Source organism: Oryza brachyantha, chromosome 10, assembly GCF_000231095.2.
Source record: "Oryza brachyantha chromosome 10, ObraRS2, whole genome shotgun sequence".
In the NCBI taxonomy this organism is placed as follows: domain Eukaryota; kingdom Viridiplantae; phylum Streptophyta; class Magnoliopsida; order Poales; family Poaceae; genus Oryza; species Oryza brachyantha.
The window spans coordinates 14,797,227-14,821,698 of record NC_023172.2 but is presented as its reverse complement, the minus strand read 5'-3'; the positions used below and the strand labels follow the sequence as shown (position 1 = coordinate 14,821,698).

The 24,472-nt window shown below is 42.0% G+C and overlaps 4 protein-coding genes across 4 annotated transcripts; all 4 read right to left on the bottom strand.

Annotated features, from left to right (window-relative positions):
- Nucleotides 1–188: 188 nt before the first annotated feature.
- Nucleotides 189–9,414, bottom strand: LOC102709963 (syndetin). The gene is made up of 25 exons (XM_006662508.3): nt 8,938–9,414; nt 8,651–8,818; nt 8,500–8,571; nt 8,110–8,188; nt 7,821–7,885; nt 7,652–7,741; nt 7,240–7,329; nt 6,927–7,013; nt 6,654–6,737; nt 6,434–6,553; nt 6,327–6,355; nt 5,610–5,742; nt 4,736–5,188; nt 3,737–4,236; nt 3,592–3,655; nt 3,418–3,520; nt 3,129–3,301; nt 2,911–3,036; nt 2,686–2,756; nt 2,442–2,504; nt 1,447–1,519; nt 1,044–1,163; nt 881–958; nt 665–715; nt 189–576 (listed from the first exon to the last, which is right to left on the bottom strand). Exons 1-25 carry the CDS (start codon nt 9,196–9,198, stop codon nt 466–468), a joined length of 3,264 nt encoding a protein of 1,087 aa, XP_006662571.2. The 5' UTR covers nt 9,199–9,414; the 3' UTR covers nt 189–465.
- Nucleotides 9,415–10,486: 1,072 nt separating this feature from the next.
- LOC102709683 lies at nt 10,487–17,438 on the bottom strand. Its single transcript, XM_006662507.3, has 14 exons — nt 17,011–17,438; nt 16,584–16,670; nt 16,302–16,402; nt 16,164–16,214; nt 15,666–15,840; nt 15,265–15,579; nt 14,746–14,949; nt 14,163–14,654; nt 13,843–14,052; nt 13,202–13,390; nt 12,093–12,244; nt 11,650–11,802; nt 11,476–11,557; nt 10,487–11,394 (listed from the first exon to the last, which is right to left on the bottom strand). Exons 1-14 carry the CDS (start codon nt 17,401–17,403, stop codon nt 11,005–11,007), a joined length of 2,994 nt encoding a protein of 997 aa, XP_006662570.2. The 5' UTR covers nt 17,404–17,438; the 3' UTR covers nt 10,487–11,004.
- Nucleotides 17,439–18,288: 850 nt separating this feature from the next.
- On the bottom strand, nt 18,289–19,276 carry LOC102709404. The gene is made up of 2 exons (XM_006662506.2): nt 19,014–19,276; nt 18,289–18,906 (listed from the first exon to the last, which is right to left on the bottom strand). Exons 1-2 carry the CDS (start codon nt 19,207–19,209, stop codon nt 18,581–18,583), a joined length of 522 nt encoding a protein of 173 aa, XP_006662569.1. The 5' UTR covers nt 19,210–19,276; the 3' UTR covers nt 18,289–18,580.
- A 3,626-nt stretch (nt 19,277–22,902) lies between these two features.
- Nucleotides 22,903–24,317, bottom strand: LOC107305081 (cytochrome c-type biogenesis protein CcmE homolog, mitochondrial). Its single transcript, XM_015841581.2, has one exon. The coding sequence runs from the start codon at nt 24,103–24,105 to the stop codon at nt 23,326–23,328; it is 780 nt and encodes a 259-aa protein (XP_015697067.2). The 5' UTR covers nt 24,106–24,317; the 3' UTR covers nt 22,903–23,325.
- Nucleotides 24,318–24,472: the final 155 nt, after the last annotated feature.

The following is a 24,472-nucleotide window of genomic DNA, read 5'->3' as shown; positions in this document are numbered from 1 at the left end:
ACGAATAAGGATTCAATGCAGCTTCATTCAATTAATCATCATTATTGTTTATACGGCAATTTAAGCATCTATGACGCATCTGTACAGTCATTTAAGGCATCTGGAGCAAGTTTGCAGGGCAGTACACACTGGCATCGAAACAGTTGTTGCTCCGTTGCACATTTATGAGTTCTGGGGACATGGACACGTAGGCAAGGTTGGTATTTATTGAGCCAATGTTCCCATGTATGGTGTACATACATACTGTTATTTTTGCTGTTGAGTACTTACCCCGCTAGTATGATACAAGGTCGACGCTTCAGTATACACCAAGGGTGAATGATGGGATTAGCGTCAAAATGGCCGAAAGGTGAAAGAATCGACAAAATTAATTAATAATAAAAGGAGCAAAAAAGGGAGCAAAACACAACAGCTCTATATGCAGCTGAAAAAAACGAAAACAAAAACAATTACAGACGCCTTCGCCTATGGCCCTGCCTCGATCCTCTCGATGGTTTCTAATCTCGCTTTCCGTTTCCATCCTTTCATGGTCGCAACCAGGTTAACCAACCCGACAACCTGACTTCTGCTGTATTCCTGCAAAGATCAGACAACATAAATGATTTGTATAAAGTATCGTTACCAAAGTGAAATTACTGCATATTGAGATGAACAGAGATCTTACTGGATGAGACCGTGCCCAATGAACATACTCGGTCTCCGGCAAATAATAAGCCTGTAAACAAACAGTAACAGGCTTTGTCAGGTTCTTATAAATGAAAAGGCCAAATGAAGCACACAAAGGTACTCGGTCTATGCTAGATAGTACGAGTTGTTGGCATAGCGGGGGTACTCCACAAGCGGGGTGTAAATGAAGCCTTGACTGGTGCATGCAACGTACCTTTATGAAAGCATCCACAATTTGCAGCTTTGGCTTAACATTTGCGGATACAATGTGCTGCAGCCCATTAATTAGTACCTGAAGGAACAGAGAAATTTTTGAGTGTTCATCCATGCCTTTCAATCTAAATAAGCTCCTGGATAAGAATGAAAAAGACTACAACCTGAAGGTCCAGTGACATCAAAGCCCGCCCTTCATCTGTGCACCGTTTTACCCTAGAGAGACCTTCAACTAAAACCTCCGCGATGCTCTCTATGCCATACTCCAGCAAGAGGTCTTGCAGCTGAGAAGCACATTAGCAAGTTTAATTACCTTTAGCATCACTATGTTATCGATAAATGATTATGGAGAGCCAAAGAACTATCTTCTAAAAGATAAAACAGAACGAAAGCCCAAAATTACTTCTAGATGAAGCAGCAGAAGGCAGTAAGTTCGAAAAATATTTAACATTCACATAAACAACACACACACACATATATATAAACAAAGTATTTCTCGCCACGTAAAGAACATAAACAAAGCAAATTAACCAAAAAGGGAGGGGGACGCCCTTGGCTTATACTAACCTCCTTGGAAATTCCTCCATGGTCCAATCTTGTTTTGTAGTGCTTGAATTCACCCAATAACAAATCGACATAGCTGTAATAAAAGGTGCAAACAACTTCAGTAATGGCACTCTAGGTCACAATTAAAAAGCACATACTACTAAGTACTAACCATAATCAATTAATTATGTAATTTGCAATCAGATTCCTAACTATTATACTACTCCCTCTATCCCAAAATAACTTCATTTTTCACCCATCCCACACATACGAATGCAAAAGTTGAAAGACTAGAATATCCTTCACTTTATCAATCTCAATATAATTGTTCCCTACTTTATTTAGTTCCAATGCATTTGTTCGCTACTTTCAGAAACTCCAATGCAATGGTTGCTAAAAAATAAACTTATTTTGGGACAAATGACGGGGCAAAAATGATCTTGTTTTGGAATGGGTGGAGTAATAATTAAACACATTCAATGTTACCCTGAATTATCCAAAGATACGTGACGTGAGGAGCACAAGTTACAGAATTTTTTTCATATATAACAGAATACCAAATTTTGATATTTCAGCTTCAAAGTATAAGGATTTAATACTTTACCAGATCTTTTTAGCACATGGCAAAAGGAAATGTGTGGTTTTTCTTTTCTGTAAGAGTAAATTCACAAGACCAAACATTTGCAAATGAAGTGGTAAGCCAGTAACACATTCCCATTGAATCCCTTCCGATATCGCACTCATGAAAAGTCATGGATAACAATAGAAATAACAAAGACAAATGCTAGACGGTACATGGCTCAAGAAAAATGGCCACAAATTACTATTGAATCAGACACCAAAGACATCAATATGATGCCCATTTTAGATTCAGATGTTCCAAACTACAAGAAAATTAGTGATTGAGAAGGTACTGAAGGAGGGTTCAAAGGAAGCATAGCAAAAATAACCAAAAGAGCCAAAATTGAGACTCTAAACAGGACTATTCAAATTAGAAAGCTTAAATATAAGCATACCCATTATGCTCTATGCCAAGCTCCTTGACCTCCCATTTGGCATTTGCAATCTTATCTGGATACCTGAAAACATGGTAGGGTGACCCAGTTGAGCATAAATGAGAATATTGATCCAAGCAATAATGCAGTAGCTGAGCAAGATAATTTTTGCCTTAACTTCGAGCTGTGGTGATGCAAATATCCTGAGAAATAATAAAGACAGAAAAGGAGATTTGGAAAGCACGTGAAGATTTCTTGAACATACCCATTGATATGTAAAAGCATCCGTGCACTTGTCCTATGAATGTGCTCAGCCAAATCTGGAACAGAATCAACCTATCACAAACAATAAAATAAGGGCATGTCTCAAAGTTATCAATCGTGTCTTTGCAATCTACAAACTGAAAAATGGACTTGTTGACAACACATGCACACAAGAAGAAAAACATCAAGTTATGCAAAACCTCACAGGAGTTAAAAAGGAATTTACCATTGTCCCAAAGAACTCTTCAAGAATGGAAGTGTTACTTTGAGACAGAACGGAATGTAGATGGGCTCGTGATCTGTTCAAAACTCGAGCAACCAATGATATTGTTTCGGCAGCTGCACATCGCTCCTGGAAAAAAAGAGAGAAGCCCACACATGGATCTATTTGGTATTGTAATCTGTAGCATTGTATAAGTGTCATCATGTAAAACCAGTAGATACCTTCAAACCATAGGAGGTGAACATTGAGCTGGGAGGCGCAGTTGGCATCACATCCATTTGAGCGAAAGTTGAATTCATTGATAAGGGTGATGAAGGTGAATATGAAATATTCTGTGGTTTGATCCACTGGTCAGAGTCTTGTGTTATTTTCGATAATGCCGCTTTAAGACGAACTGAATACATCACAAGCATCAGAAAAGATATTTAAGATTTAGAACATTCTTGAATCTGTGCAGTAATAGAAAGAATCGTGACTAAAACAACTGCACAGAGAAGATCTAATTCTTACATGATTGGTGATCGGGTAAAGACCTGCCGCTTTGACCCCTGTCCTGGTTCCCAAATGTCTCATATATGCAGTGATAAAAGATGCCAAACAATTGGGTGATACCCTGAAATTTTTGTCTCATATGAAGGAAATATTCTACATGTCAAATATCTTATGATGAGTGATTTAACTAACCTTAAAAAGCTCAACATTGATAATTTCTAGCTTTTGCATTAATCTGGCATATTTATCCATCATCCTGATCTCAGCGAGGAAAACAAAGGTTAGCATAGGAAGTTATGTTACAGGAACAATCCACAGGTTAGGGCATATTTGATACCTTAATAAAGAAAGCGAGGATCCTGTCTGTGATAAAATGTCCCCATCCTTCCAATGGGGAGAATTGCCTTTCACAATTTTTGTTTTTGCTAACCTACTAGGCAATTGACTATCTTCATCAATGAAATCAGCAAGGAGATCTTCGTTCTCTTCGTCAAGAGGTGCATTATTTCCATTGCCATTGTTAGTACGTCCATGGGCAGAACTATTGCCAACTGATGAGTTGAACATCAAATTGGACTTCGGGGATTCCGTGGTGCCATTTTCTAGCTTGTAAAAAAATGGGTTGTCAATCTTAATCCAAGAAGCAAATCCATCTTTTTGCTTCCCTGCATCAGCCAGAGTGGAATGTCCACGGTAATGTATTGGCAAGGCGGAACTACGACAGGTAGGTGAGATTAGAGCAGCACCATCACCAGTAAGGCCTGCTAAACTAATTATCTGGGATGCTTCCGCTGACATTATTGTCCAAGATTCCCTTTCCAGTACCATCTTCAGTGCCTGCAAAAGCAAAAGGGAAAAGATGCTGCATCAGGAAAAAGGTCAACTATGCCCATGCCAAATCAGTAGTAAAGCATAATACCAACTAGAACAACTATGCATCATCAGAAAACAAAGTTGGCCTTGTACTTTCCTCTCTTTGCTACAAAGTATATAGACCAACATAAGAAGTAATATAATTTATTCAGTTCATAAATGACTAACACTGCATATGAGCATATCAACTGTAATTCTGTGGGTGCAAAAATAAGCAGCCAATTACCACATCAAAATTAACCCACAGTTACATACCAATGGCTAAAAAAAATATGAGCAATGTTTCTAAAGTAATACAGTCCTCGTGTGCTGCCTATAATTTCAAATAATGATTATGGGAAGGGTGGCTGGAAACATGCTGGCTTTTTGGAGTTCCAATTTTCAGATAAATATCTAGCTACGTGATCCATTAAAAAACTTGCTTCTAACAACTCAATAGGAATTACAAAGTTATATGACATACATAGATATTTTGCCGGTGAAAGGTCACCACATAGTTCAAACAGATACCCTTCAACTTCTGTCGAAACTCGCTTGCTTCAAACCCACAAAATGCTTCACCAGCCAAGATGAAAATGGTGAGATCTTCGTAGTTCTTCAAAAATTGGTATGTGCTAGTTGAGAAAACAACTGAAGAGGACAGTAATACAGATAAGCGGCTTGTTGCCAGTTGCCAAAGATTTCTTCGCCCTCTTTCAAATGCATGTGCAACAAGTTTTGTAGCATCTGTCCTCAGCTGATAAAATGGTGAGTCTGTTCCTGAAGTGCTAGTATCAGGACTGCTGACATCAGAAGATGATGCCCTGTCACTCATTTCAGCTGCATGACCTCTACCTGAATCAACTAAAGATTCGCCTGCACTCTGGGATGTGCTGTTCTTGTCTGTCATAGAGGTTTCGTCCTTGGAATCAATACTCTATAAAGTAAGCACCATTGCAATGATATCAAAAATCAAAACAACTCAACCAAAATATTGCATTACAATAAGTAAAATTATGGAACGATAAGCCTAGTTTAACTGGCAGCATGTTGGACAATTGCCAACTGCCAGCTCTGAAACAGAATAGAGTATAAAACTGTTAACATTGGACACCTTTATACAAAGTTTGTTCAGCTCTAAGATTCTGGCAGCTTTTATTGTTGTTCTTTCAGCTTCCTAAAATATTGTACAGTCTGAACACTCAAATGACACAGAAAGATTGGCTTTGCAATTTCTTATGATGGTCTACAATTTTACATACAAGTTTTGGCCTGCTAGGCCCGGTAAGTGATTGTCTTCAGCTCATAACTTTCAATCTAGAATATGGCATTATCAAAATTTTAAGAATAGAAGTTACCTTTGCTCCTGGGCAGAAGCTCATTATAGTATAATATGAGCACATCAACGAAAACAAACTCTGAAGGGTTCTTAATAAGCAGGGCCGAAGTTTAGACTCAGGAACTTGAGCACAAAGATCACTGTATGTAAATCTGGAAAGGGAAAGAGAAGCATATTAGAAAGGTGAGTACAAAAACTTGTATGTTTATCCTTGTAGTTTCTAGCCACAAAATTCCCTCTAGAAAGCTGAGGCAGTCTTATCTGTAGCATATATCTTATACAAGTTTAGATGATCAGAAATGATCTACATATTAAACTTGAATTGGGGGTAATCCAATCCAACCATCTAGGGAGTACACAAGTAAAATTTTTGGCAGTAAATCTAAATGCACCACAATCTTTCTCAGAAAAAGCATATAACTCTACATAATAAAATGCAGACCTACCAAACTCAAAAGTTTTTGTAGGAAATTATATGTAAATTATCAAGCATAACCCAATTAAGCTCACAACTTCAGTTAAAAAGCCTTGACACCTATGAAACATTCAAACTCCGCCACTCAGGAGATATTTTTAGGAATAACACCAGTATAGTATCTAAGCACAGAAAAGTCCATAAGTAATGTTTTTTTGTCTGAGTAAAATAATCCATAAAATTCAAAACCACAGAGAGTTATATTTAAGCACAGAACACAATCAGTGGAACCAATATAAGTGCTGACTACTGAGTACATACCTATTTCTCTGAGTATTATTTCCAATCTCCTGTAATTATTTTCCAATTAGAAAAAGGATAACATTGCATATCAAGAAATTGGTCTATTAACTGGTTAAATCCAGTACCTCTTCCAACATTTCCTTCAGGACAAAATGAGTCTGAGAGAGTACTTCTTGCAGAAAGAAACTCTGCATCTTTTCAGCCATACCACCAATGTCACCCATCAGTGCATAAGCATCAATAACCTATCATCCACATGTAAAACATTTAAAGAATGCAACTTCGTAAATTATCAAAGAAAATACTCCAAGAGCTCATGAGAAAAATGACCATGGATATACTCACAGTTAGATAACTTTCGTCATTGAAGGTCTGACAAACACCCAGTAAATGGGTGTCTAATTTTTGGATTGTTCGTGCCAGCCATGCCTGAGGATGTAGTCATAGTATAAACACCATCAACAGGAAAAATGAGATACAGCTAACTTTGTTTAATTTGATGGTGCACAAGTTTCTTTTGCTCTATGAACATACCAAAAGAAAGCTTTGAGACGAAGATAAGTTATATGCATTATAAACTTGACAGATAAGCAATCAAGAACTGGAAATAACAATGACCTCAATCCCACGCCCCATTTCTTGTACAGCAGAAAGGCCTGAATAGTTCTCCAAAATTTGCAAATACTCAGGTAATAATTGAAACGCCTGCAACATAAGAAAACAACCATAAATATAAAAATAACAACATAAGAAACAACTATTATGTAGTTCAGACTGAAGCAACCTACCCATATATGACGTGATTTATGGGGTTGAAAATTACTGCAGTAGATTATAAAATAAAACAGGAGCTAATATCACCCATGGTAAAATTGATGGACTCATGAAACAGATAGGAACAACGATAGCCATAAAATAAAATTCAGTTCACCTGAAAATAGTTTTCTTTCTCAACAAAACTTTCAAGTTCCATCTGCATGTCTTGTGCATGACGAAGTTCTGTAAGAATAGGAAGAACATCCTGCATTACACAAAAACTAAACATTTTATTTATAATCTTCAATTTGTGCAGCTGATGGTAGTGAATTGTTAAATATTAGAGGCACATGAATTCATCAATATATTAATAACCATCCTCAGAAGACATTTTTATTTGACACAAAATCCCTGAGACATTGACAGAGAAAGGGTTGGACCAAAATATGACATGTTAAGAATATTGCTTCATAGTAGAATGGTAGTTCAGTGGTCTACATGTAAAAGGTTAGCTAACACCAATCACCATTCACTAAGATTATCCAGTCAATTCAGCAAACAATAATGAGACAAGAGCATTTATTTACCAGCAAAGCTTGTTTCTTCTTTGATTTTACATTGACAACCAGATCCCTTGATACCTCATTCTTTGAAGAGGATATATGCCTCCGTCCATTCTGAAATATTGATTAAATTGTAAATGCAAAAGTCTAAGGAACAACAATGTTCGTAAGGGGAAGTTTCATGAGATAATACCATGCAGATCACATTTGCGACCTTCAAGTCTTGTTCTAACTCCATCACTAACTGCATCCCCTTCACTGGCCAAAACATATTATAAGTGATGTAGGATTTCCTTAAAAGAAAGTCAGTGTGGATATATTTTTGGTAGCATAACTGAGAATATATTTTTTTAAGGAAATTGATAAAATACTCATAACAGGTATATGTAATATAAGGCATGAGATTAAAATATATCTAATCCAACAACAGAAAAGTAGAGAAATAAAACTGAACCTCTTCTATACTCTGATGGGAGACATACCCATTTCTTCATGGTGACCCATAACATGGTGTGATAATCGTTCTGCAATTTTGTCGAGTTGCGCTAATCTCAGAGTAGACTGCAACAGAAAAAAAAACAGAAAAGAAAAGTACATCAGAAAACAAGTTTTGCTACAAACACACACTCATGTGTAGGTGGAATGGGCTGCATTGCAGGGCAATACATTCATTGGTAACAACAATGGCCGGACACGACAAAAAGCACTCGGTTTCTTCTACAAAGGGAGCGGTTTTCATTCTGTTGAAGGAAATGCTTCCAACTGTCATTAAATTCTACTGTACATATAAGCTTAAGTTTCCTTATCATATGCTCCAGCAGTGATGTCTCAGAGACGGAAAAAAACAGGCGAGGATAAACTGCCACGCCAACCTGCTTATCGAAATAGCTGGAATCACCCTCTTCAGGGATGCTTTGCAGAATGTACTTTATTGGATCGAACTCCTGCAGATAATTCAAAACTCATCAAGCCCAGCTGGCTGGAAACCGCGGGAAACCACAACCGCCAAAATGCAACACCTACCTCCTCGAAGAACACCTCCTCGAGCTCATCCACGCCCTGCCCCTGTGGGTTGGTCCCATAGATGGACACCAAGTCCTCCGAATTCGATGGCAGGCTGATCTTCTCGTGCGGCGGCAACCCTGCGATCGCACGCGCGGCCGCTGCCGCCGCAGCAGCTCTAGCTGGAACCTAGAGCGGCGACAAAAACACAGAAATGAGCAGCAACCTATATCGGATCCAACACAGCACACGAGCGCGAGTGACGAAGGGGGAAGGAGGTCAGGAGGTTAGAGAGAGTGATCAGGGACCTCGGGGCGGGAAGCGGAGGGCGACGGGGTGGGAGGGAGGAGGCCAAGGGAGCGCGCGGAGCGCACGGAGCTGAGGAGCTTCTCCCCGACGCGGGAGAGGTCCATGCCGCCGCCCTGGATCAGGAGCAGGGGCAGGAAGACGAGCGGCCCCGGCGCCGACCCGAACAGCTCGCCGCTGCCGTCGCCGCCGCCGCCGCCGCCGAAGAGCGAGGGGGTTGACGAAGAGGAGGAGGCGGTGGGCGGCGGCGCGTCGCCCCGCATCTCAGCAGCGCGGCCGCTGCCGGCCGCTGGTGGCCCCCTCGGCGCGGCGGGGGACCATGGGAGGGAGGGAAGGGGGAGTGAGCGGCCCCCGGCAGCTCGCTCCCAGATCCGGACGGACCCCTCGCGCGCGCGTCGTCGGTGGAGCGGCGCCGGTCGGATCGCGGAAGGGAGAGAGAGAGAGGAGGAGGAGGAAAGAGAAGACGAGAGGTGGTTGGTCTCGTCGCGTGGGTGTTCTCTTCGCGGCGGAGCGGAGAGGAGTCTCGTGCTGCGATGGTGATGCTGGTCTTTCGTCTTTGTTCCTTTCCAGATTTCAATCGCACTTTGTTCACAATTCATCAAAACTAGCGAGATATGGAGAAAGTTCATAGATTAAATTAGGTTGGCAGTGCATAAACTTATTATATACTTGTAGTTTAGTATAAGAACTAGTCAAAATGTCAATTATAATTCACGAACTTATAGTGTATTTTGGCAAACGATACGGAGTATAAGATTATCTATTTTTTATATTTATTTATTTAATAGTATAAACGATGTAATTACTGTAAAGTTAAAAATCTTCTATAGAAAAATCATATGACTAAACTTCTATATAAATTATTTTTATAAAAATTATATTGTTAAACCATTCGAGAAACATATATGCAAAACCGAGAAAAAAAAAAGTAAGAATGATCTTTACATAAGAACGCAGCATAAATTGCAAGCTCGTATTGATAGTGCAATTTACTCTAAGCAGTATTTGCGACAAAAGAGTTTACCATTAGCTTCTGAAACATTTCTAGGCAGTAGAACGCAATAACGCATTAAGCTATTCGAGTATAATTCATGCGTGTTGATAATGTTGCAGTCGAACAGTACCATTCGGTTCAGCCTCCCATCTTGCATTATAGAGACAGGTAACATTAACGCTGAACAGAGCATTTTAAATGAATGAACTCATCCACGTATGATAATAATTAGTTTGCATAATGACATTTATGCCGTCGGACGTCCACACCTGTGATCCAACTTTCTAACCCATCACACCGCACTCTCCATCCAGACTGCTAAGCCAATGTGTGCAAGATGTAACTCTGTGGTCTGAAAGATTTAAATTAGAGGACCGCTATGTAACCGATCTCTGGAAATCTGTCCTCAACCTGGCTGTAGCTAATACGGCAGTGTAACCTTTCTCTGTACCCGCACTCTCGTTTATTTCAATTTGAATGCAGGTGGGGAAACTCTCCCCGCCCCCCCCCCCCCCCCCCCCCCGGTGAAAATTCAAAAAAAAAAAAACGGAGCAGTTCTGAAGGATTTAAATATTGCTCTTATATCCGTGCATCTGCTGGAAATTTACATGTACAGTGATGATGGTGAGTTACAGGGTTTACAAGGCTACCAAAATTCTGCTGCCCTCGAAGCTGCCACTTTCATGGCAGTGGAGGAAGATAAATAAAGAATCGAATCAGTGGGACCTATGTAACATAGTTTTATAACCTCTATATTAACAAGAAAAACCGAATGGAATGGATGATCCAGTGCCCAGGCAGCCTCCAGCTTCACCAAGCTCCTTAGGAGAAGAGACGGAGATCGAAGAGGTGAGAAGAAATGTGTATTCACAACAGTTCGGTACATGCGCTTTACCTCTCCCAGCTGCAAGAATGTGTTCAATTGCCATATGACATGGTCTGTTGCCTGTTGGGTTGAATCTACAGCTGATGTTGGTCAAAAGGTTTGATGATTATCATCTGAAGTTGATCAAAAAACTTTCTGATTGTCAGCTGATGTTGATCAAAAAAACTTTCTGATTGTCATCTCCTATGGTCATTGTCCAAGGGGCTTCTGCTTGTAACCGGATTTTTGCCTTTCAAGCAGCTTCACCTTGTTCTTGAGTTTTTTATCCAATTTCTTAATGTATTTCTCCTCCCTCTCACGGTCAGCAATACCAGACCAGAATACCTGACCAGTCAGTGGCCACAACCATTGATCATCCCCAGGATGCATGCCATCATCTGCTTCCTCTGCTAGATCCTCGTCCATGCTCCTCAGGTGAGTGAAATTGAAAAACTTTACCCACATCTCACTTCTTTCATCAAGATGATGCTGCTCTGTGATCTCTCCTGTGGTAGGGTTGAGGTAGGCCATCATCATTCCGCTGTGATAAGCCCAAACATTCACAAGGACTTCAAGAACTCGACAATAGCAGTGACTTTTCTGAGGTAAAGAGGGTAGCTGTTTTCAGATAACATGTGTATCCAAAGTGCATGGATAATTGCAAATGAAAAATAGGGTCACCTCAGATTGCGATGCTCCAAGCAAGCATGAAGCTGGATCCGTACTGTTCATGTTCAAGCTATGAAGGGAATCGACAAACATCCTGCAAAGTTCACTCAGAAAAAATAATAAGAATTTAAAATAAGTGAAGTGTGCCATAGAAAGATGATAGGTGCAGTGTAAGTAAAACAATACCTTGAGAACATGATGAACTTCAAAAATGATGGAGTAGGCATCACCCAGCTATGCAGAGTAGACCAATAATCACCATCATTGGGCATTGGTGGCAGGGCTGCGACACCCTCTGGAAGCCCGTACATAGTCCTGAATGCATCCTCGAAAAGTATTCTGGAAAAATAGAGGTGTTAAAGATAATAAAGAGTAAGGAAACATCAGAAAAGGAATATTGTACGAATATCTCAATTAGTGAACCATAGAACTGTATATTACATCAAACAGAAATTGTTAGGAACACACAACATTACTCCTTACAAGCAGTCCGATTTTGAAGCCAAGGAAAACATTGTGCTAAACTAAGAAGTATGTAATGAGTTGGGTAACAGTTCTTCAGCCTATTTCCCAAGCTTGACAGAAAAAACAAAACAAAAAGGGAACAGTATGAGACATTAAAAACTCACCTGCAACGACCAGCATTTAGCTGGTCACACATCGACCAAAAGTTGGAAGTTTGATCCACATCCATTGGTGCCCAGTAGTATATAACATCCTCATGGTTTTTGCTGGTCATAGTTTCCTCTAAGGTTTCTTCAGCACTCTCAGACAAGGATACCTGATGAGACGAGAAGGTTTAAAAACTTACATCCATGTTATTCTCAACTGAACATTGTCTCATTTAAGTCTTCAAGCAGACCCAGCATATGGAAAGCATACAACAACAGCAGCAGCATCAAAAAAATAATGAAAACATAGGCATACAAACCAAAGAAAAATAAACAAAGGCATTTTCATAAAGATGAAACCAAATAGAACATATGAAAAGCATAATCCCAATATTTTTTTTACATCTGATGCGTCAATTGTATTGCAACATTGCATTCAGCTGGAGCAGCACTGAATTGCCTCAGTCCCAAAATAGTTGTCATTCTAGGTTGTTGACAGAGATTAAGGTTTAGGAAGAAATGACCGGAGTACCCCTTATTCATATTAGATGATGTATTGTTGGGAGTGGGAGGGTAGCTAGGGGTAGGATGAAGAAAATTTTGAATTGGAGGCGATTGATTTGACAAGTATTATAAAGTAACAAGCTTTTGGGGACAATTTTAAATTCTAAAAAGACAACTATTTTGGGGCGTAGGAATCATGACTAGAGGGAAACTGCTACTGCTTCAAAATCTCGTTATTACATTGACTGTTCTGTGGTTTCCATCCTCTATGAAACGGTAGAAAACTAGGTGATTATCTTCAAACAAATCATTTACTAGAACTGGCTATGCAAATAGATATTGTATGGCCAGGCAACCTGAAATACTGAGATATTGCCATTGAAAATTATCTAGTTCATATGCACAATAAATCCAATATCACAAACTTATGTAGCTTTAGCCACCAATAAGGCATATCCATCATAGGAACATAGGACAATAATACAAGAATAAACTAAATTCCACAGTTTGAATGAAAGGTCAACAAAGAGGGTGGGTTCTTTGAAAAAAAAAAGAAGTTCAAGAAGCATGCTGATCAATATCCTAAACAATGGCACATGAATCTATGAGGAATTTACTCATACCTTTCTTCCAGCAGCCTCCCATGACTGGAAACCTATCCATGGTAACTTATGTACCGTGTCAATTCTGTTCGCTATGGAAAACATAGCACCAAATTCACAAAGGCGATCACGGTAATATGGATTGTCCAGAACTGAAAGACGGGTTACAGCATCCACATCATCTGATCTGGGTCTCCTGCCTCCTTTAGACTGGCGCAAAACGCATGAACAAAATAAACATAAGCAGTACCAAAACCTTAACTAGCAACATGAAAAGATAAGAACAAAGTAACATGCAGATAAGTCAATTGCTAGCACTAACATTGACAATAAAACCCCTTTGTTTTTCTTGGTTAACATAGTGCCCATGAGTAACCAGGTGGACAAACAAGTGCAGATTCAACAGTACAGATAAAGTGAACCAGGGTGGTTATGAGCTATGGCACATCATGTAAAAACTACACATATATATTTTGGTATTCCAAAACTTTCCGTAGAATACAACTGTGACCTAACTGGCCAAATTATGTTGCTAATGATGAAAAATAAGTGGTGTGTATAAAATTGAGTTCAAACATGAACTGAAAAACAATCTGCACTTTCTAATTGAATCAGAGGTTCAACATACAACTAAAGTTATGTAAATTTTATCCAAAACTTACAAGGGTAATGCCACGATATAGAGAACCATGGTGTAAAAATGGCCATGCCCCTTCTCCACTGTAAATCTCATATACACACACTGGTTGCCCAGTCCTTTCCAGTTCACCTTCATCACGTTCATTTCCTTCAGGCCTTAGCCTTTCTGATTTTCGGGCATTTTTGTACACCTCATCCCAGGATAACAAGGGTCTTTCCACCCTTTCATCAATCTGCATTGCAAAATATAAATTTGATTATTTTTTATAACAAAAATAATTAGGATTGTTCAAGAATAATATAGAGATTATGTCAAAACAAGAAAAGGAAGGAAAAAACTTGCCTCCTCAATTTCTCTCCTCTCAATGTCTTCAAAGATTTCAACTTCACTTAGATCATTCCAGTCAGACAGGCTAGGGTAGTCATATAAGGAAGTATCATTGCTATCAGAGTAGATTGTTTGGTTATTTTCATGAGATTCTCCGACAAGATTATCAATCATCCTTGTGAGGAGATGGCTGTCATCTTCCAAAGAACTGTTTTCTAGAGTGGCTTTTGTCTCAAAAGGTTCCCATAACCATGTTCTCTCTTGAACTTTAGAAACAGGAGATGGTAGTTTGGCGTAGGAAGGATAATGCAACACACTCTCAAGAAGCATAACATGAGCAGTAATACAATCATAAGCTAACATGTTTCTGGAAAGCAGCTTCCCCTCCAAAGCAACAGAATAGGCTGCTGCTGAAATTTTTTTGTCTCCTAAAATTCGTGTGAAAGCTGAAACCATTGTGCTTGGGTCATCAGCATTAAAAAGGAAGCCATGGATGCCATCAGTGATCTGAAAACGATGATATATTATTAAAATACAAGAATTTTTCAAACATTGGCAAAGCAAATAACAGGTCATGGACTGGGATAAAGAGACATACATATTTCGTTATAACGGTTAGATTTGGCACGATGATAGGAATTTCAGAGGCCATGGACCTCAACAATAAAGGAGGGAAAACAGGTTCTTCTCTTAAAGAACCATAGAGAACAATATCAGCAAATACTAACAGGTTCCTAATATCATGAGCCATGGAGAAATGCTTTACAGAACCAACAGGAAATCCCATATGAGAAGCAAGCTCCTGCACAGACAAAATTAAGATGGTCAGTTAAGACAAATGGTGAGGGAAAGGCATTTACTACCAGCCAAAGACAGCTCATGTTTGTGGAAATAAAATAGAGCACATATACACGACCTAGCACCAGTCTTCAAACCTCTTCAGTCTAATATGCTATAGTACCTAGCAGCTCAAATGCTGTTGAATAGAAATTGCTGTTTTCTAAAGAAAAACATATAGCAATCTCAGGTATGTTCCCAGATGACAGCTCACAGTAACATAAAGGATAACAAGGGCTTCCCCAAAGGATCTTGATTGAACCTAGGGAATAATTATTACCTGGAAAGCAGAGTTATAGGCATCAGTGTCATTTCCGCAGAGAAAAATGAACTGAACTCCTAAATTTTTAGTTTTTGCCATGTCCATGATGTGTGGGGCTGATGCATGCAAAACTGATGCAAAATCCCATGGTAATTCATCAAAGAACAGGTAGCTCCCAACAACTAAAACAACAACATCGTCATATTTGCTTCCGTAATGATTCCTTATGCTTTCTCGAGTATGTGATGAGCCATATCTTTTTGTTGCCCAGATATCAACTGGTGAACCAGAAATCACCAAAAAGTTCCCAGTATCAAGGGCCGAGTGTAATAGCTGAAATCAGATATTTAGGAGTCAGAGAAGCTATGTTTCTTCTTGATTTAATTATTCCAGAATCTAATACTGGCAATCGTACATACAGGTAGGTAGCTATCTGGAAACACAACATAAGTGGATGCATTAAAATGAGTTCTCCAGTCTTCAATATGATTAGGAATGGACTGGTGCAGTTCCGGATTTCTAAGGAGCTGTCCTAGAGCATCTTCATGAATAAGCCAGACCACAGGTAGAAATTGGAAAGGCTCCTGCATAAGACTGAACACAACATAAATGTGCATCACTGCAGAGTGCAGACCAAACAAATGCTGTGACAAAGGGAAAAGAAACACTGCAGATGGAAAACTACGACCAATGTAATCACAACACATGTCCTTTACAGACCAATCAGACCTTCTATCATAAACTGAATTTATGCTACTTTGGGAAGCATTTGTGATAGCTAAGGGGCGCATAAAAGAGTTGGTTTTGTATTTTTGTATCCTGCTATACTGTTTCGAATAACAAGACATGAAGTAGCAGAAGACAAAGTTACACAAGCATCCAACCAGTTAAGATAGGTAGTCGAAATTGGCACTCACATTGAAATGACCCTTTTCCCTTCCAGAGAGCTTAATAGCACAGCATTGTATCTACAAAATCAACAAAACATCAAGATTTTAAACGGAATCAAATAAAAGGAAAAGGAAAATACCCCACTGTAAGTTTCCAGCACTAACTTTGACCAATGGATAGACTTCAAGCTCTGAGGGCTGACAATATTTACATGGCAAATATTTTCCAAAATATCGTTAGCTTGCCCATCCACAAATGCTATAACCTGTTCCGTAGCAATTCAATGAATGATTTGTAACAAAAAGTGTTCTTGACATATATATTTTTTTGTACGGTGCTTAACACAGGAGTTGGAGTGCGAGAATGTCCACCAGACAGTCACGTGTTAAAAACGCCCGATACAATTTCTGTGCGCAATTCAAGACCATTTTTAGCAAATGACTCACCTCAAGCTCGTAACCCAGATTCATAAGACTTTTTGCCAAAGTAGCAACCATCACGGACTGTGCATTTATGTTCATAGTTCCCACAAACTGAAATAGTACAAAGGCAAAGTCAACTCTACAGCATGTTGTTTCAGTATTAAAAATTCATATGCACAAGATCAGGCAAATAAACAATCAAGCAATAAGACGTGCATCAATCTAGGTAAGCATGTCTGCTCCTCCGTTTAATAATGTCTGACCAATACGGATAAATAATAATATTGTGCACGCAGCTAAACCATTCCATATTTCATCTGTAAATCTAACGTGAGCTCCAGTTGATCATTTACAAAGCTAACATTTCTAACTGGAAACAAAATTTGCAAACTGATGCAGTGAAGCTACTATGCAGCGAGTGATCCATTAGGGTTCAAAAGAGAGCACTCACGATAGCCAGCCTCACGGGCGCAAGGCCGGGCCACCACCGCCGCTCGGATCTCGCCGCCTCGAGCCGGCTCTCGCCGTGGAACGCGCGCAGCGCCACGCTCGAGGTCGAGAACCGCATGGCCCCTCCTCCCCCGCCGTCCTCCGGCCGCGGCAGCCCCTCGGCCCCCTCCGCCTTGTCGCCGTCGCCGATGGGGAGCAGCTGCCAGACGACGAGCAGGGAGGCCGTGAAGAGCGCGACGAGGAGCGCGAAGAACAGGTGGCTCGGCCGGCACGACAGCCCCGGGCGCCGCCGCCTCCGCGAAGCGCCTGCAGAGGACGATGCCGACGACACGCCGGAGCCGCCCGCGGTGGGGAGGTGGTGGGCGGCGTCGGAGTGGGACCCGCGCCGCCACATTGGAGCCCCCCCGCCGCGCGACCGGCGATCCGAGAGCCCAGAGGGTGGCGGCTTGCGGTCGTCAGCGGGAGCCCCGCCTCCCCCGCGCGGTTGTGCTCGACATGGGCCGGAGGATCGGGCGCTTGGAAATCGGCGGAGAGGAGTGGAGACGACGCCGCGACGCGAGGAGAGGTGGAGCGAGGAGGCGGCCGGGGTTGGGATCAGGAGGTGTGGGGAGGGGGGCGAGCAACCGCCGCCGCGGCGCCGGGGGAGGGAACGAATCTGCGGGCCGCGTGGAGAGTGAGGCGGGCAGCTCGAGCTAGAATACCGGACCTCAAGCGGGAGACGTATATATCTGTATCGAATACCGTACCGTATACTGTACTAGCTGAAATAATTTTATTTTTAGTTTTTAGATATAATATTTTAACTCCTCGTCTTATTTAAATTTTTTTATTACTATATTTATTGTTACTAAATAATAAAACATGGATAATATTTTATGCGTGACTAATTTTTATAAAAAATTTTAAATAAGATAAATGGTCAAACTTTAGACACGAGAATCGAAAAATGAGGTTATTATAGGACAGAGGTAGTATTTCGTGTAGACTGGTTTTTATTTATCACAAATACACCAAAATTGCTTTCTCCAGGAACCCTAACGATAATCAAAGCAGTGATGTTGTAGCCATTAATTAATTTAGTCCTATGTATAGCAATTTGCATCGTCTAATACCATCCCCGAATCCTCTCTCCCACATTTCTCTTTCTTATACACATCTTTTAACGATTCAACATGATATGCATCGAACGTTTGGCGACCGTGTTATGTAACACGCAGACTACGTCCCGGTTTTACACGGTTTCGCCTTCAAAAAACCCATAGATTCGTCGACTAAATTTCAGACCAAAAATACCAGCTACTATCATCAATTCAAAGATTGCACATTTCCAGTAATCCAGTTCCTCAAAACGCCATTTTTTGGAGTGACGCATACCAAATCTTTCCAGCAAGAGAACAGAACAGAACACAGATCGTCACTGCTTGCAAGCAAAAACAACACACACTAGCAAAGAATCGTTCCTGTTTGTGTGCTCTCTCAAATCCATGGAGATCACAAGACGAGAAAAAAAAAAGATGAACTTGAATCACATTTACTGTGGGTTGCCACTGAAAGATGATGACATCGATCGATCAGTAGCAGGAGTCATCCTTGAGGTCGCACTGCGCCAGGGTGAAGTAGAACGGGCCGGCGGCGTAGGCGACAATGCCGGGGCCGAGCCTGGAGGGGCGGGACGGCCGCTCGCCGGTCTTCCCGCCGTTGAAGTCGGTGAAGACGGCGCAGCCCTGGTCGCCGGAGGACGCGAGGCGGACGAGGCAGTCCGACGGGTCGAGGTCGGCGCCGCCGACGGCGTAGGGCACCTCGAGGTTGAAGACGCCCTTGCCGTCGGTCCTGTCCGTGGCGTGGTACACCGTCCGCCCCGTCTTCTTGTCCAGGCACGTGATGCCCACCGAGCTCCCTGCACACACCACACCACAACCGCCGTCGACGACCATGGCGGCGGTTAGCTAGCTAGCCGACCGGCCGGCGGCGAGGGAAGAGAGAGAAAGCAATGCGGCGACGAACCGGGGACGGGCTTGGCGTTGTAGGCGTAGGCGTTCCAGTTCTTGGTGCAGTCCTGGCACAGCACGGAGCCGGTCACCGTGAACTTGGACTCGCCGTAGTTGCCCCACGCCGCGGCGCACGTCGCCGCCGCCGCGGCGGCGAGGGCCACCAGCGCGAGCATGGGCGTCACCGACGTGCTCCTCCTCCTCCACGCCATCTCTGGGCTAAGCCGGCCGGGCGTTCCTCTTGGAGGAGAGATGAAGGCTGGCTCGCTAGCTAGCTGCTCGAGAGAGAGAGAGAGAGGTGATCGGGCAACGCAAATGGTGTGCTTCTTTTTATCGCGGCACGAACGGGGCGGCACGGCACACGACACGACGTGAGGCCGAGACCTGGGGCGGAAGACGTGCGCGCCATGCGCCATGCGTCGTCCGGTGTCGGTTTACTAGCCTATTTTTCGATTCGTCGTGGAGGCCACGCACACGGACGCACGGCGATATGTTGAGAGTTGTCGTTGCTGCATTTCTGCACTTGTTATTGGTCGTATGTACTATGTCAGGAGAAAGTGGAGAACAGGGCCCATCGTTACGACTTATTTCTAAATAAAAAATAATTTATAAGTAAAATGTTTATATATATATATTATATAATGATTCAAAAGTAAATGTTATCCAACAAACAACGATGAAAAACATAAAATCACTTTTAAAATTTAAAATTTGGTTTATAAATAGCTGCAAATGCAAAACAATTGGAGTCATAGTCTCATTGTTTCACTTAAATGAGTGAAGTACCGGCGGTTCCTAAACTTATGTGCATGTGTCATTTAGGTTACTGAACTCTCAAAATGCATTTTTAGATCCCCAAACTTGTATGTGGTGTCATATAGATCCAAACGGACTTCGACCCGCTCCATCCGCTGACATAGCATGCCACTGTGGTGCCTACGTGTTGGTGGGACCATGTGGGTCCTACGTGGGCCCACTTGTCAGTTGGTCCCTACCCTCATGTGGGAGCACCAATAATCCACCATGGCATGCCATGTTGGCGCGTAGGGACGGGTTAAGACCTGTTTAGACTAGTGATGGCACCCAAAACAAGTTCAAGGACCTAAAAATGTGTTTTAAGAGTTTGGGGACTTATATGACACACCTAGACAAGTTAAAGTACCATCCATATACTTCACTCCACTCAAATTAAGTATAGGCAAAAGAGCTTATTAATGATTAAAAAATATATATGTGTTCTTACCAATATAAAAGTAAAGACTAAGAAATAAATAATCAACTCCAAAATTAAGTTTTAAAATTTTAATTTTGGCTTATAAGGATAAACATAAGAGAAAAGGTATACTTTTAGTTACTGATAATTTGATTTAAGGTAGATAAAGCCGTATTCTATGATTGAATGGAGATGAAAATAATTTGTGAGTTAAAACTTCTTGCATATCTGTTCCTAGCGATTTTAAAAACACATGCTAAAAAATTATACTACAATGAAAAAACATATAAAAGAACTCTAAAATTAATTTCAAAACTTAAAATTTAGTCGTGGACTTGTGGTAGATAAACTAACAGGCGACGATTTGCCTCGTTGTCTCATGCACAATTAACTGTATTAAATTTTGTTTGTAGTTTGAGTTTGGCTCATGGAGTCATGTACAATTATCAATCTAGCAGTTACTCAGAACAATTTTACACCATTTGGCCCATAAAACATATTAAAGAGCATGTCAATTATGTTATGTTTTCTTTCAGTAAGCAAGCACCAATTCACAACTACCGCTACAAGCTTACAGCCATTTGCTATTCACAAAAGCTAGTCTTCATGTCTTCATACAAGCACCATCATGAGGTGTCACAACGGCACCTCTCTGATCAAAAGGTTATACCTCAAAATTGGGCAAAAAACAATGATGCATTACTCCCAAGAAGGCACAAACTTATCTACGAACCAGTGTGAGATTGAGAAACAAAAGAAAGGCACCATGTGATTATAAGAACTAAGATGCTAAAGAATCTCAGCAAAAGGAAAAAAAGATTTCCGATGAATTGTCACTGAATCAATATTTCATATAATGCTGATTTATATAGCTAAACTACTTCCATGCTAACTTTTCTTGCAAAGAAGAGAGGCCACCGGGAAAAAATGACTCACAAATGTATCCAAAAGCATAGTAAAACTGAAAGAAAACATGAAAAATATCTCCGTACTAGAGCATTCTTGGCGACATCATTGATCCCTGAAGAACACTACTTTGCACAGCAATTCAAACACTTATGTCAACCCAAAAGGGTGAGCCTTGATTACTTTGCAAGAGATCAAAGAAATACTCTCTTCGTTTCCTTTTATTTAGCACTTCTTAACAACACACACAACAGTTACACAAAACATGTTTTGAATGACCTCAACCAATACACCCTTTAATAATAAGAGACAAATGGAGTTTTACAAACTCAAACAGTAGGGAAATGACCGCTCCGATGGCTTTCCATTAAGAAGAAGCCTCAACCAAACCTGCTGAGAAAGGCCGCGAACCCTAGTCCCCCACACGCAGACTCACCTCCAATGGATTGGTCCTTAACCCGTGCTTTGAGGCCCCTACCCCCCTACACGAGTGTTCACCCTCCATAGATCGATTTCTTAACTCGTGTTTTCAAGGGACGAGCAAGTGACCTTTTTTTTTAACAAAGTCTGAAATTCGCTCTCCTGGGGAGTTGAACCCAATGATGCTACTCAAGCTCTGTAACATGCTAACGGCTAGGCTACAGGCCCTAGAGACAATTAGCAAAACGTTTGTCAAATGTCAAGTACTCAAGTATACACAAACAAAAGTTTTAGTCAAATGTGCAAAGAATATGGAACAGGAGGTTACTCACTACTAGGCGGTGACATAGGAAAATACTAGCCAGCTAAAAATGCAAAGAGATGAAGATGGAACAGATGAACACCAAATGAAATAAAATCATAACTCCCACTTGTAAGCATTGGCTAAAACACTATCAAGTAGTAGAAGACATGCGCTAGTTCTTTCCAGCCCAGCATCTTAGCACCACTACTTGTGACATAAATCTTGAGTAAGTCAAGGAGGTTCGCTTCGAGATAGAGTATATTATTCCAAGAACAAAAGGATACTTCAAGCACAATAACTCCTTTATTCAGCATTGGCAAAAGAGGAGGAAGAATTAGCACAAAATAAAGGTCGGTCAGATGCCAAACATACATGTGTGCGTTTAATTTGGAGATCTAAGTCTTATGTAAGATAATCAAACAAGTACAGGGATAATTTACACAATAAGAACACACCTAACACATAATGTTTCCTCAATGTCCAAACCATACAGCTCAATTGTCAATTTATCACATATCGAAGTCTGGGTGATAAAACTTAGTTTAAGCACTGCCAATCTACCATCCACCGGTCCATCACAATTCACAGACCCAAAGGACAGAATGCAGATTTCAGTATACAAACCATCCTTTAATCCATTAAAGTCTGTATATATCGGCAACATATATATTTGCATAGAGTGACTATCCTAACTTAGACACCAATATCAAATCATGACAAAAGAAATTAACAACTAATCCACCACCAGGGCTCCAAAAAAGGGGCTTACGTAAATGTGCCCAATAATATTGGATAGTTATCTGGTCCACATTAGCACCAGGAAAAATCCACCATACTCGGTGAAAAGAGTATAACTATACTATTGGTTCAAAAAAATGTGTTCAACCAGGACTATCAATATTCCCCTTACAATGGTTCCATTGCCACCGGTTGAAAATTATAGCTTGGTTAAAATAACTTCAATTGAATGAAAAGAATCACGAGCATAACTAATTCAATCAGATGAATATCTGCAGGTGCTCACATGTGACATCCTATGCATAGAGAATGTGATGATGTTACTAAATGAAAATATAATAATTAATGACAAAATCCAAGTTGTGATAAGAGCAGGCAAATACAGGCAAAGCTATAATCACATGATTACATGAAAATGTGAGGTTGGATTAGCCGGAAATGTCTGATCTGACAAAAACTTGCTCAAAATTGATATCATTACGCAAACCCAAACTACTCAGTGACAGGACTATAACAATACTATAACTTCAGAAAGAATACGTATAACTGTGTTCAACCGTCACCTAGTCATTATTCTTTCCCCTGGCAAAATTTCCTTTGCCCCGTGCTCAATAGTATTACTAGAATTACAACAACTTCAATTGAATCACTCATCTGAAATCCCACGAATTCATGTGGGCAATCAAATCTATCCGTGCCTCAGTGAATACGAACTTAAATCTAGATCTTAAAGCAGAGTGCAAAACCTTATGAGCTGGCCTTGGCTCCATCCAAAGCTATCGCGGCCGTCGCTGTACCCTCGGCAGCGGCGGCGGCCTCCGCCTCGAGCTTCTTCTTGTTGCGCTCGAGCGCCTCGCCGACCTCCTTGGGCATGTACTTCTCGTCGTGCTTGGCGAGCACCTCGGTGGCGCTGAAGAAGCACTCGCACTCCCGGGCCTTATCCGAAACCCTCCTCCCGGCGGTGTCGCGGCGGAGGTCGTCGGTGAAGGGCTTGAGGAAGCCCTCGACGACGACGGAGTGGCCCTCGCGGAAGAGGTCGGGGAGCGCGCCCTCGTAGCGGACGAGGACGTCGGTGATGAGGTCGGTGACGACGAACTCGATCTCGGAGGAGGATGCGGAGGGGTGCGCGACGGAGCCCTCGAGGACGAGGCCGCCGAGGCGGACGCGGGACTTGGTGCGGTCGGCGGCGTAGCGCGCGAGCGCGTCGGTCGGGGTGAGGTAGAAGACGAGCTGGTCCTGGAACGTGGCGAGCACGGTGACCACGAACCCGGCCGCGCAGCCGAAGGTGAGCGCGTACGTCCAGAGCCGCCGGCTCTGCAGTTGCCGCGCCCGCGCCCCGATGTCCGCCGGCCGCTGCCGCGCCGGCCCGCGCCGCGCCGCGGAGGAGAGGAACCGGGACGGGCGGAGGAGCGAGGCCAGGGGGGTCCCATCTTCAACGGCCGAGGCGGCGGCGCGTGGGGTTGGGCCGGGCGCGTGGAGGAGGGCGGAGAGGAGGCGGCGGGAGGAGAGGAGGCGCGAGGACGCCATGGCGATCGGGGTGGGATCTGGAAGGCGGAGGCGGAATTGGGGAAAGAGGGGAGGGGCTGGTCTGGCTGGCGGCGGGATCGGGGCTTGCTGCCCACGCCACGGCCGCACGCCGGCGTGAGGTCAAACCGTCAAAGTGGGCTGGCTTCCTCACCGTCCCGGGAGAAAAAAAAAAGTCAAAAATCAACTCTAGAATTAAGTTTAAAATTTAAAGTTTAGCTACTGTTTATAAGCTAAAGTGTATTTGATGAAGCTGTTAGAAACATGATATACATATTAGTTACCATCTCTCAACGACGCCCGCTAAAATCACACCCTGATCGGAGCGCTAACCAACCCTATCGGTTATGGGCTCCTCCACGTAGCGCTA